We start from the raw sequence: 14,606 nt of genomic DNA on the forward strand, positions 1-14,606 counted from the left end.
ATTACAAATATGTTAATAACATTATTCACCATTACAGGTACTAGGCCTAGACCTGATACCCCAGTTAATTTTTGTAAAAATTAACCCAGCACCTATAGAAACTTCAAGGTATTTGGGTTTGGGAGTTGCACCTTCAATTTTTATTTACTTGTTATTGTAATATCAAAGATATTAGTGGGGTTTGTTTTCCTTTTATATCATAAGCTTCCTTAAAAGTTAATAACTCATTTTGTTCACACTAGTGACATGAAAACCTTTGGAAGAAGGAACATAAAATTTGTTTTGTTGAACTTAATTATCTAATCAAAACTAGACACAGCCTTTGCAGACTTACTCGCCCCATCTGTCTTAACCGACACCGTTTCACTTGGGTTACTGTTTCCTATCTGACTAGCAGCTTGAAGATACATGTGATAAACACTTCCAGCCCTGAGCCCCTGCAAGGTATATACCTTCTTCTCTGTCTGAGGGATTGTTACCTCAGTCCACGTGCCAGAGTCTTCTTTGTAAAATAAGATGTAATCTGAAGTAAAAGGCAGTAAGTTTCTTAAAGATCAGATTCATACAATGGGAAAAAAAAACTTCATTTACTTATTATTCTTAAACTGCTATTATCAAGTACCATTATTCTTTAAAAGGTTATAATAAAATAAAACATTTATATTTGGTTAATAATACAGTTTTCAAACAGAAAAATTTGTGTGAAATTCAAAACAAACAAAAAACGGGCAGCTATCTGCCACATAAAGACTTATGGACAGTGATTCTTTTAAGCCTAAACAGAATTGGGAGAAAGGCACTTACGTGAGATTATATCAGTGCTTTGTTCCCAATTGATAGTAATAGAGGTTTCTGATTGAGCACTGACCCACAAGGATGGAGGTGGTGGTGGATCTAAAGATGTAAAAAAATATAATTTTAAAATTTCATTTAAATAAATTATATTTATTAGTTAAGCCAACAAGCACTGTGCAAGAAAATATGATTTGTTTTCACTAATTAAAAACACTCTGTTAATAAACAATCATTACAACACAAATTCTATAAATGATGTCCCAATTCTATAAACTGCAGATTTGTAGTTTTTATTTTTTATTTGGAATACTTATTACATTTTCTTTAAGTAAATAAAAGCCATTATTTACCTGAATCTTTGGTTCTCTTTAGAATTTCTTGAGATTCAGGTCCTGTACCTGCATCATTGAAAGCCCGAACTACAATACCATAGTCAGTATTTTTAAGCAAGTGTCGAAGTAAATATTCTTCGGCAAGACCTTCACTAAATGGAACAAGTTTGTAAGAGTAAGAATCAGTTGAATCCTTTTCTTTGTAGCCAACATAATAACCTTTCAGTTGCCCATTCCAATGGTCCTTTGGTGGTGCCTGACAATAAAACCATTTCCATAATTAGAACTTGATACAAGGCTCAGGCAAACCAAAAATATAATAGTTATTGCAAATTTTAATTCAGCACAGATGAAAACAATATTCAGATATTTTTAGTGCAGTCTAGTCTCATTCAGGAAGTATAATGCTATACTCAAATAACCAACTATTTTACTAACTGGTTGTTTGTTTTTAGTGCACAATGGACTATATGCCCTATTTCTATGGAAGGGAACCAAACCCCAGATATCAGTATTAGAGTTGGATGACTCAAAATAAGAAACTCAACAACTAGAGCACTCTCTGAATGTTGAAATATTTCATCAAAAAATACAGAGAACATTTGTGACTTTTTACAAAATATCTTACAGATATCTCGGAAATCTGAAAATTGCCATGAATTTATCAAAGATGAAAGGGATTTTCTTTGATATGCCTTAAGCCAAGACGAGTTAGACAACCCATTATTAAGGGTAACCTTCTGCATAAATTTTAATTTTATAACTGGTTCTTAAAGACTAAACTATGAAACATATATATGACTCATTAGTACATATACCACAGTGTTCTGTTATATATTTTCCAAATACTAAGAATCATCCCTTTCTTCATATGTTTCCTAGAGATACACAGCTAAGTCCAGCATTGTTCGTGTGATTCTGGTAAGTAACTTGGCAAAAACTTAAGAACATAACTGTATTGAAATAATAAAGAATATTTTTACCATAATTAAGTGAATATAACATTATGTTCTACACAGTTACACAAGCACAATGTACAGAAAGTGAAACACACCCTAAAAAAATATATTTACCTACAATCTTATCTAACATACTAACCTTCCACTTGATATGAAAAGTACCAGCTCCTCTGGCTTCAACTTGTACATCAGTAGGTGGGGCACTTGGTTCTTAAAGAATATGGACCATAAAATGCTATTATTGTACATAAAACTCTCATTTTACTTAAGCAAATATATCCACAGTGTAACTGACAGTAACTGAACTAAATATATAATTTAATTATTAATTGAACCTAATAAGTTACCTAAAACCTACTATATTCCATATTTATTAGGGCTAAACAAACAGACCAATGTACGTATTTAACCCACAAAAATAATTTTGAAGTTAAAAATATTTGCTTTCATTATTTTTTTTCAATTTTTACTTGTATTCAAATAACTAAGAATAAATGACAAAAAATTTGATTCTGATTAGAGAGGTTTTGATTTGGTTGAAAGATGATGTTTTTTTCTGTAGCAAAATATCTAAGGTTATCTACTACTGTAATTTTAATCACCAGGTGATGCCAGGTCAGAAAGGGCAAATATTACAAACAAGTTTCCAATAAAAAATGTTTCTTCACCTGTATTAGCTGATCTTAATATATGAACTGAAATAACGACTTACTTTATGTGACACACTGAAATCATGATTACATGGGTGAAAAGCAACATTTTGCAAACTGCACATGCTACACAAATGTTTTCACCCTTTTTCAACTAACGTTAAAGGTTCTTAAGTTAATAATATATTATATAAAGTGCACAGTAATCTATAATTTCCATATATTAATATATCATATATAGAAAACCACTTTAATGCCAAATTTCATAATAAAATTTGTTGTTTACAAAGCACTCAGATACAAACTTAATTATAGGGATTGTTACTAAATCAATAAAAGCTGATAAACTCTTAATATGTACTACAAACAGAATATTTTTTGTCAAGTAGAAGCACAGAGCAAACTATGATAATCCAAGATTTATGAAACAAAAAAATAAGTTTTTTTTTATTATGATAGTCACATGGTAAGAAAGGTTGTGTAATTTTTGGCTAAGTGTAAAAAACACTCATTTTAAAGCTAAGTAAATACGTTATAATCATAGATAATGTTTTTGTACCCACTGTTGAGTTCTCTATATGGCTCTTCTTTTTTTAAATTAATTAGAGGCACCTGTTTACAGTACAGTGTGTGTGTGTGTGTGTGTGTGTGTAAAGACATCACAGATGGGAAAGTTTCATTAAACTTGATTTTGTCAAATATCACACAATATTTCTGTAGCAAATACATGCATGATTAACTACATTAAAATAATGTAGTTTTAAAAAACGAATTCATCATGAATTGTTCCCCAAGGTTACTCGAAATTCCACATCAAAACCAGGATGTAATTAAACAACACAATACCATGGTTACTGGATGTCTTTTATAAAGCACATAATCATAATGATTTTAAACTAATATTGTTATACAGAAGTTAAGAAATATACACTAAGAACTAGTTGCACATGATAATGTACTGGCATGTCACCAGGTGAACCATTCAGCAATGTAATCCAACCAGAACATAGTTATTGTTGGAAAAATATGTTACAATCTTTTATGAGGAAGGATATTTGTGAAACAAGGTTACAAACCAAAAGGAGGCAATGGACAAAACACCTGAAAAAGGAAATGATCAAAGTGTTCCGTAAATGTGATAAAACATTCACAGCAGATAGTTAAGTGAGTAACCAGTTTTAAAATCACAACCCAATCACGAGTGGTGTTTTCGTTTATTACATGATGGTGGTGATCTCACACACACAGACTTCCTGTTGCTTATACCTGGAATTCTTAACAGAATGATAAATGAAAATCTACAGTTAATAAAGGCTCTCATACCAAAATGGAACCACAACATTTACAATCGACCACAAACAATTGTTAAGTCTTCTAACGCAGCTTTCAATGGACTTTTCTGCCTTTGGGTTGTTTAAATGCGACCTAAGACGCTGACGTTCACACAAAGTCTGTGAAAACGGTGTCAAGAAATGTGATTTGTTACAAAATATCATCACACCAAAAAATATATAACCAATAAATGGCACATCCAGGGCTATTACACTGAGCATGGTTACTGACCAAGGAAGCAGTTTCAAGGGCAGTACAGACCAACAAAGTATTCTTAGAAAGTACAATTAACCATATGTATTTACATACATTCTGTGATCAAACATTGTCTGTACTTGGAACAATGACAAAGGCTTGTGTGTAACATGTACCTTCTTCCTTTGTAAGAAAACGTCGGTTTTCTGATGGTGTTCCTTTCCCTACATTGTTCTCTGCTATCACTCGTACTACGTATGATGTTCCTGGTTGAAGTTTTCGAAGTATTGTTGAAGTCTGTGCTGAAGAAACAGTCACTTCTTCTAGTCGATGTGGAGCACCTAAATTTAGAAAGTACACAGTAAGTAACTGGCAACTAAATGTTTTTGCTTTTCCTGTCATTATTAAACTTAAAAGTAATACTAATGCAGAAAAATAAAATGTATGTACCTTGATTTCTCCAATACTGAATTAAGTATTTGTTGACAGGGCTATTTCCACTATAGGGTACTGTCCAGGTGACACTGATACTTCTACTCCATGCCTGGTCAACACGAACATCTGAGGGGGCTGAAGGTGGTTCTACAGGTTTTTGTGAAGAAAAACAACATATCATAAACTGAAAGTAATTAATAGCTATACTGAACAATCACCCACTGGTTTAATTAAACTTCTTCATTACAAATCATCTTTTAAATAATGGAAAAAACAATCTTGTTACAACACAAATATCTGTTTGTTTTAAATTTCGAACAAAGATATACGAGGGCTATCTACACTAACTGTCATTAATTTAGCAGTGTAAGACTAGAGGGAAGGCACTAGTCATCACCATCCACCACTAACTCTTGGGCTACTCTTTTAAGAACGAATAGTGGGACTGACAGTCACATTATAATGACGAGTATGTGTAGTGTAACAAGGATTCGAACCCATGACCCCCTCGGGTTGTAAGACAAGTACCCTAACTACCTGGCCATGCTGGGCCTGCACTCAAATAAAAAAATTAATTTGAAAAACAAATAATAGTGAAAACAAAAACAATCAGGTTTTAAACACTGCCTTCGAGTGTTTATTTCCAAAAAGGTAAGTCTTAATGTTCATGTTACTACACTTTATGAAAATATCGACTCAGAAGTAAATGGTGAATAAACTGTACACTTCAATGATGATTTGAATATACCACAGCAAATTAAAAATCACAAAATAGAGAAATCATCTACTGGATAAACGTACGAACTGTATCTCAGGACGGCTGGTATCGGTATTAACACTGTTACTAATAAAGCAGAGAACAACGTTTCGACCATCCTAGTAAGTGTTAATACCCATACCAGTCGTACTAAGGAACATTTTCACTTCAAGTAGGTTTCTCGTCATCACGAAACATAAGAACTGTGTAACAAAATCAAAATTTAGTTATATTTTTAATTATGCGCAAAGCTATACAAAGGGCTACCTGTGTTCTGCCCACCACAGTTATCGAAACCCGGTTTCTGGCAACGTGAGACGAAACTTAGTCTAATATATCAGAGAACGTAAAAAAAAAATAACTATATATAATAATAACTGAAACTTAGTGTACTTCGTTAGATTATTGCGAAAAAGTAAAAATGTTCACTTGTGAAATTATTAGAATTAAAAATTAATAATAATAATAATAATTAAAAGTAAATACCAAGGACAATGAGTTTTATAATCCTTTGGTCTTCACCATATGTATTTTTCGCTAAACACGTAAACAGACCATTGTCACTACGGTCCACACCGTGAACTTGTATCTCCGACAACATTCCCCCTTCTGTAGTTCTGTCAAAGATCTGGTAGCTAGAGTATACGTAGGTGAAACTTTTGTTAAAACATTTCATTTGCTGCAAGCACTGATCGGTTTATTAATTACATAAAGCTGAAGTTATTATTGGTTAATACCTGAATTTACACAACTAGAAAAATGTTGCCTGTGATTTATATGTTCGTGACAGTTCGTTAGTTTCCCATCCCAAACCGAAAGCTAACATTGTTTTAAAGATAACTTACCGAAAGTGCTAGGTGTTTGGGTTAAATATTATGTCTTTAACTGAAAGTCGATATTGTTTAGAGTTCAAGGTGATTTATTAGCACAATTCTAGAGTATATAGCGTGGAACTAAGAGTTGTTCAAAGTTTCAAGGTAACTGGTAAGTCTGCTAAAGCATGCCTACTGATGTTTAACTTTAGATGTCTGACAATCAGAAGAGGGAAACACGTTTGTCCTTGGAAACCAGAACGTGTAGAAAGAATTTGAAAAAAAAAAACTTATTCAGAATATGACATAGAAGTCGCAGTAACTTTATAAAACTGTCCTAAATTCCAAGCTTTCACGTGAAGCTTTCGACAACAGTTGACACAACTGCGAATTCAAGAAAATAAGCGATAGTATTTACCGTTGAGAATCACGGACGTCATATTTATACTGTTTACAACCAATGGTGAAACTGACATTTTGGAAAAGGTGAAGCTCCCTCTTGCGATCGCTTTAACGTTCCAATCAGAAAACCGTGAAGTCTAACGACCTGAATCCCCAATTTGACCCCTGTTTATGTATTAGAATCTATTCGCAGAATGTTCATACTTTATAACACTATTGAAAAATATTGGTAAAAGGTTAGAAGTCGTTAATAACTAGCACATCCTATTTCTTTGTAACCAACAAAACCAGATAAGGTTGTTTAATAGTTATATTCTTCTGATAAATCCGTAGAAGATTTTACGAGAAAGTTTGTTTTCCTTATAGCAAAGCCACATAGGGCTATGTTGTTCAGCCCACCGAGGGGAATCGAACCCCTGATTTTAGCGTTGTAAATCCGGAGACATACCGCTGTACTAGCGCGGAGCTTACAAGAAAGTAATTTATATTCAAACAAGTTTTTAAAAATAAAACCAAAGTTTGCACACACCTTATTGTAAGAAAGTTGAAACCTCAAGTTGTATAATTTGACGCCGAATGTTGACATTTCGTGTTTAAAATCATCACCACAATTCACCAGTATACTTCTGTTCAGTTTTAATTAACCTTAAAAAAATTCAGTATCGGCATTAATTTGAATTTGCAATTTTTTCAGACACCACAAGGCCTTACGAAATTTTGTTCGCATCTGCCACAAGTCAGTAAATTATAACCAAGTTTTCATTAATTCTAAGCCAATTCCATAACAAACACGGCAGTGAGATCTTTTTTTTTTTTTTATAGAAAAAATGATGAAAATTTGTAAAGTATTAACAGAGCTAAATAAAAAGATTCGACTCCCTACCGGCTAGTGTCCACTCTCGACAACCGAATATTATCTTTGTTCCAGGTAATGGTCATAGGGTTGTCACCACGCGCATCGCATTCCAACTTCGCAGAGTCTCCACGGTGGATTCTTTTGACGTCGAATTTTTCCTCAAATCTAGCAGGTACTATTAGAAAAACCATGTGAAAACTGACATCTAACTAATATTAAGCTTGCTTTAACACCACTTTTAAATATTACAACACAAATTGTCCTATTTAAACGAATAACGGAAACATTAAATTACAATAATTTAATGCACAATGTTTATATACAACGGAAAATGGATTTGCTTTAATACACGTTTTAATAAACGTGTCGATAATAACGTAAATAACATGCTTTCCACCATGCGATATAAGTCTTCTTGAACAAAAGGCTGAATAAGTAATGCTAAATTAAGTATAGAATCGAGGCTTGCGGTTTAAAACACTCTTGTGTTGAACAGACTATTAAATGTTTACTAAATACCTGAGGCTTATACCACATAAATCCTGTCCTTTGCAATTGTCATTTCCACGTCAAAATGTCACAAAATCAAAATTTTTATTGTACAATTTGGTTGAAAACTATATTAAAGTAAACTGAGATTTATATTAAGGCTTACTTAATTGTATTTCACTTAAATACTAAAGTGTTGTGTACCAGTATATATACAGTATCAAGATACATTTAGCTACATATATCAGAACATACATTTCTGAAAACTTAAATTTCACTTACAAAAATTTAACTATAAATTAATTACAGCATTCTTTGTTCTTTGCATTTTTTTAAACTTGATACTTTTGTTGTTAATTACAACAATACTTCTCAATATACAGTAAACAAATTGAACCCTTGTTTCCAATTCCAAGGCGACGTTTTGAGCAGACGCTTTTCTTAAGTCTAACTTAAGTAACTTTAGAGCTACTGATCGATAAATAGAAATAACTTTTATAAGATCGTCTGTTTTTTTATTAAGTTATAGCGTGACAATTTGATTTTAATCTAGATGAATGTTGAACATGCATTGGATTAACAAATTGCTTAAAAGATAATGGATCACCAATTCTTAATATTTCGCGATAAGAAAATCGATTGATATAATAATTATGTATACAGTAGTTTGCAAGAACACTTTAATACAGAATATTCCATATAAATGCTGCTCGGGAGTGTCGTTTCTTCTTAACAGTTTTCACCTGTATACTTAATTTACATTGTAATTACTCACGGATTAGAGCCCATTAATGAGTGGCTTTTTTAATATAATTTTTGCTCTACCACAGAAATAAGGAATAGAGTATTTTTTGTCTTGCAACAGGTACGACTCACCATTTTAAGGCACTCTTGATTTCAGAGAATTGAACACACAATAAATAAATAGCAATTTTTTAAACAATGGTTTGTTGATTATTCAACACACACCCCACTGCTATAGAAAGTAACACCGAATAATAATCCGCCGCACATAGATCAAGGACTTAGTTTTCTCACACCTTCCTACATCCATGCCCCGCCCAACTATTTACTAGTCAACCGGTAAACTATATACGAATTTACAAAACGATCTGCGAGTTCCCAGTGTTTCTTGTGCAATTAAGAAACCTGATCACGAAGTCTTTATGTGTTTACTTTAGCGTAACGTAGCACAATGAGCTATTGTTCAGTCTCCTATGCAGGGAATAAACTCCGAATTTTGGTATTACAAGCCTTTTACAGCTTACTGGTGAACCATCGACAAGTAGTAATTACTGAAGTAATTACAGGAAGTTATAGGACATAACTACTAACAATGTTATTTGCAAGTTTATGTACATTATATAATTTTCTTCTCAACGAATAATGTGGTAACAGTTGTAATTAGCTGAATAATTAATGTTATTATTATTTTATATCAGGTACGTTATAGCACTGAATGCTACTTATATGCGAACGTGCACGTTTATTTCTGTGAGGAAAAAAAACCAACATACAAAGTTATTAAATAATATTTATTCGTAAAACCCACACACTATACGTTATGAAATTGCAAAGAACAAGTAAAATATTTAGATGGATTAATAACAGAAATAATAATGCGAACGAGAGTTAACGAATAGAAAACGACTGACGTATAAAAATATGAGCTGGGGCCTATTTAAGGAAGAATGGAAACCTTTTCATACGACCCTAATTTAAACAAGTTAGACTGGTTTGTTTTGAATTTTGTGCAAAGCTACACGAGGGCTATCTGCGCTAGCCGTCCCTAATTTAGCTGTGTAAACTAGAGGGAAGGCAGAAAGTCATCATTAACCACCGTCTACTCTAAGGCTGCTATTTTACCAACGAATAATGGGATTGACCGTCACATTATAATGCCTCCACAGTTGAAAGGGCAAGCATGTTTGTTGTGATGGGGATTCGAACCTGCGACCCTCAGATTAGGGGTCAAGCGTCCAAACCACCTGGCCATGCTGAGCCAATACTTGGATTGTTTCCTAGTTTATTAAGATGTAGTCACATTATTTTAGTGTTTTATGAATTTTAAACTTTACAGAATAAACCTTTCACAATGAAAGCAGTAAAACAGAGATGTTAATCTCACGTAACGTGTTCATGATAAGCACTCTTTTGAACTTACAGCCTCTCGTGCAACCTCTTGTCAGTCATGTGTATAAAGATGAACAAGTAATATTACATCACAATATTTTTATAACGTAAAAACGGACCTCAACTGTATTAAAGGTCCTGAAGATGGAAGACAGGGTGTTTTTTAACCGTTGTCACTTCAGCGAATCTTTTTCCATTAATTTCTGATACAACCATTTTCACCCTTGTTACATCATCAATACACTGTCTAAATCACAATATTAAGAATTTCAGACACCCATGTGCCTTATAATTTAGATCCAAATCCAACACGTGACACGTCAACTATTAGGCTACACCCAGTACATTCTCATCAACTTCTACTGAAACTGTAGAGGGAAGAACTATCGTTATAAAGTTCGAGGCAAAAGAAACATCACATTTAATATTGTGTTTACTTCACATATGTGTGTCTGTTCAAATGGATGGGTGATTAACCAACTTTACAACATAAAATTCTAAAACAATGTGAAAATGAACTGCCTGTAAACTTGCGTTTTATATTGAACCATCTATTGAATGTGACACTGAAGATAAAATTTGTTAACTGAACAAACAATATCCATTTTGTTACGATACGCATTGCTGATATTTCTTCTCAAACGCACGTTCAATGCTGCACGTGACACTGCGAAACCCTTTAGCTTATAATTCGTATTGCTGTCATTTGCATATATATATATATATATATATTCAAATATGATCCGCACTGTTTGTTTTTGGACCTTTAACAAAAATTCAACAAACAATGCCTGTAAGTGAATAGGCCTACTTACTCACTTTCTGTGAGATTGGACTATTGGCCTTTGTATTAAGTTTTCATGCTTTGAAGTAAGTTATTAAATAAAAATATGTACATACATTAGTACGGTTAGTGTTTCTGACTTTTGATTTTCTTTAAAAATACTTCTTTAAAACAAATAAAGTATTTATCTATTTTAAAGACAGTTATGCATTATGAATAATTTTTGGTTAATGTAATTTTTTCTACCATTTTGCTGTGTTGGAATTACAAACAATATTAATGTACTTTCTTCTACCATTGTGCTGTGTTGGATTTACAAAAGCATATTTAACAATAATACCACAGTTTTTAGCATTCACTTAAGAGTTATATTAATAAAAAATAATAATACTGTAAATGGAAAAATGAAATCTTTTATTCATGTCTTATAAAATACTTAAATAAGCTTTCTACATAAATTTTATCACACTATCTTTCGACGTTTTCTGTTCAGTCAAAAACATGCATAGTAATTACCTCTATACATTCAAAAACAAGTACATTAATTGTGGTCTTGAATTAGCAACAAGGTGTGTGCCAACAGTAAGTGGCCTTGTAGACGAAACATTTGCAACCTTTTCCATCTTACAAGTTAAAATTTTCTCTAGATATGATGAAGTGACCATTGAAAGATTTGTTCTACTTTGATGGCTTGTCTGAGCACGAAACAAACCTCTCCGAAGTTCACGGCCAGTTTGACCACAGTCAGTCATATTCCAATAGGTACAACTAATCTTACCATAAAGTGAGAGTGTTATCATTTTCGTGACATCACTTCCAATTCCGTTACTTCCTGAGCATTTATACTTTCCAGTGTCTTCTTCTTGAACACTGGTAATGACGAGAGATCCATTTGTCGCAACTTGGAAATGTTCTTTAAAAGTCACCGACTTGGCTTCCTCTGACCCTGAATACGAATAAATTGTATAAGAGATAATTTTTACTAAATACTTAAAACTTAAACGAACATAACGGATATTTAAATTATCACCGTTTACCTAAAGTTTACAACTTACCAGTCGTCGGGTGAAATGTCCAGCTTACAATTGGTTTAGGATGTCCTCCAACAATGCAATCTAACGTTACACTGTTCCCAAGAGAAACCGAGACACTGGTTGGTTCCCTGATCCACTTAGGGGCAACTATAATTGAAGTAAAACAATATAAACATTTTACAGATTTCGTCTGTTTAAAGTCAAATTGAGGATAATTATTACTTTCTAAACATAAAACAACTTTTCGAATAAATTGTTAAGTTCCAACTCTCTATCATACAAGTTTATTTTTGCCATCTTATAAACTGATACGAAATATATATATGTCTTTAAATCATGCCATTAAAAATGATTCTTCTTTCCTTATCAAAGTCGTTTTCTCTCAGTGGTGTAATAAACTGATGTTGTTCTCATTGCCCGTAATCTACCCAATAAGGGTTGAAATAATCGAGAAAATATTCATAATCGTTTCACATTAGCGCATAACGCACTGTTAGGTCCAATATTTAAGTGTTAAGACCAATGAGGATAATTAAGTGTTAAAACCAATGAGGATAATTAAGTGTTAAGACCAATGAGGATAATTAAGTGTTAAGACCAATGAGGATAATTAAGTGTTAAGACCAATGAGGCAAAGGTATGTTTTTGAACAAATATGATATAATGTTGGAATACCAACATCTGTAAATTTCGTGGAAATATCGAGGAATGGTCAAAATATGTGTATTTATTTGTGAAAACTTAGGCCTAATCTTTATATTCCACAGAAAAAGGCTTTGATCGTCAGTATGTAACCACCTTCAGCAGTTCCGAAAACTGATTTGATAGAATAAAAACATTCCTCCTTCTCGTCATTACACTGTAAATTATTACAACAATATCGATAAAAAACCGAATTATCATTTATCCATAACAACTCGTTTGGGAAGAGGTGACGGTGTCGTTTTAAATTGGATATATAATCGTTTGAATGTAAACTAATTTGGTGGAATAAACGTGGTACGTCAAACTGATGGGAACTGTTATTCATAGCACATGCCCTATTCATATAATAATTACGGTAATGCTACTGTAATTATTTGATGAAATAAATGTGGTATGATAAGTAGTTGGTAAATATCAATATTCATAGCACGTGACCTTTTAACAAAATGAAGGAGTTCCTACTTTTATATTTACTGGTCTTATTAGATCAAACTGTTTATACATTACGATGTGATACGTCCATCAATAAAACTTCAAAATGATGCTGATTTATGACACAAATATAGTTGTATACAAATTCGTTATCAGGTGTTGAGAACTGTCCAGGAGATAGTGTGACGCAGTCTGTATTCATCCTCCAACAGGAACGTTTTACAGTTGTCATTAAGATAAATTAAAGCCACGTGTTCACGTGTCAAATGACGCCATTTCATTAAAACATTCTCCAATTATGGCGTTACACGTTTATCATATTTATAATAAAGAAAAAAGAAAGACAATACTTAAGGGTTTGGAGAAAATAGAATCAGTTTACCACATACAAAAATTCCGTAAATTTTAGTCAAATAATTTCGAAGTTTACGTAAACAAATCTCTTATTCCTACTGTCAGTTATTACGTCACACAAGTTTCCTCTTCCGGCTTATAAAGCTTTAGTTTATTCTGGTATTTTCACACAAACTGTGTAAACAATATCCACCTGCGCATAGTTGTCCCCAATTTTAAACCGATGGACTAGAAAGAAGACACATAGTCAGCAGTCCTCCCCAGAGGTTTTGGTTATTCCTATTTGAACCACAACCCAAAGTGGGTATCACGTTTTCGTGGCAGCAGAACGTGGATTGTTTCTTTGTTTGTTTTTTGGAATTTCGCACAAAGCTACTCGAGGGCTATCTGTGCTAGCCGTCCCTAATTTAGCAGCGTAAGACTAGAGGGAAGGCAGCTAGTCATCATCACCCACCGCCAACTCTTGGACTACTCTTTTACCAACGAATAGTGGGATTGACCGTCACATTATAACGCCCCCACGGCTGAAAGGGCGAGAATGTTTGGCGCGACGGGGATGCGAACCCGCGACCCTCAGAATACGAGTCGCACGCCTTAACACGCTTGGCCATGCCGAGCCTACAGAACGTGGAACATGAATCTTTGTATTTACAAAAAGAGAGCACAAGTACATACATATACAGAGCTATGTTTCCTGAGATGTATTCGTTTATCTTATATTTTTAAAGTAATAAATACAAGTCCCCCCCTCCACTAAGTAATTCTGATTATTCTGAAGTGCAAGTTTTGGAAAAAAATGAATTATTCTAAACTGTATAGTAAGACAACACCGACAGTTTTTGGTTTAGCGTGAACTGGAAGATAGACTTTTGTTCTGTGCACATCACTGCAGAAGAGTAGAGGTGCGCATTTTAACAACAATTAACAGTTTAGAAAACAACTTCAGTAATTAACTACAAATTTTAATTTACGGTAAATATTGTAACATCAGTCACTTTTAATTGTCGAAATAAATAAAATATTTTAAGGGTTCATACCATGTAAAGAGAAACATAATGAACATAAAATGATCAAAGATATAAACTTCGTTACACGTACAAAGAAGTCACAGGTGCTTTTGAAACTACCAAATACCCTCGTTCTAATAATC

General features: G+C 33.1%; 1 protein-coding gene across 6 annotated transcripts in view; it reads right to left on the minus strand.

Moving 5' to 3' along the window:
- LOC143229876 (cell adhesion molecule Dscam1-like) overlaps positions 1 to 14,606 on the minus strand; it is a 65,853-nt gene that overhangs the window by 16,346 nt on the left and 34,901 nt on the right. For 5 of the 6 annotated variants that reach the window (XM_076462739.1, XM_076462738.1, XM_076462740.1 and 2 more), the window contains 8 exons: positions 7,553 to 7,700; positions 5,942 to 6,090; positions 4,714 to 4,845; positions 4,440 to 4,604; positions 2,226 to 2,296; positions 1,146 to 1,383; positions 805 to 894; positions 335 to 523 (listed from right to left, as the gene is read on the minus strand). In XM_076462739.1, the coding sequence (XP_076318854.1) occupies positions 335 to 523; positions 805 to 894; positions 1,146 to 1,383; positions 2,226 to 2,296; positions 4,440 to 4,604; positions 4,714 to 4,845; positions 5,942 to 6,090; positions 7,553 to 7,700 (1,182 nt within the window). Of the gene's footprint in view, positions 1 to 334; positions 524 to 804; positions 895 to 1,145; positions 1,384 to 2,225; positions 2,297 to 4,439; positions 4,605 to 4,713; positions 4,846 to 5,941; positions 6,091 to 7,552; positions 7,701 to 11,709; positions 11,878 to 11,986; positions 12,113 to 14,606 lie in introns of all 6 variants that reach the window. The other variant, XM_076462737.1, reaches the window with a different exon arrangement.

This window comes from Tachypleus tridentatus, chromosome 10 (genome assembly GCF_004210375.1).
Source record: "Tachypleus tridentatus isolate NWPU-2018 chromosome 10, ASM421037v1, whole genome shotgun sequence".
In the NCBI taxonomy this organism is placed as follows: domain Eukaryota; kingdom Metazoa; phylum Arthropoda; class Merostomata; order Xiphosura; family Limulidae; genus Tachypleus; species Tachypleus tridentatus.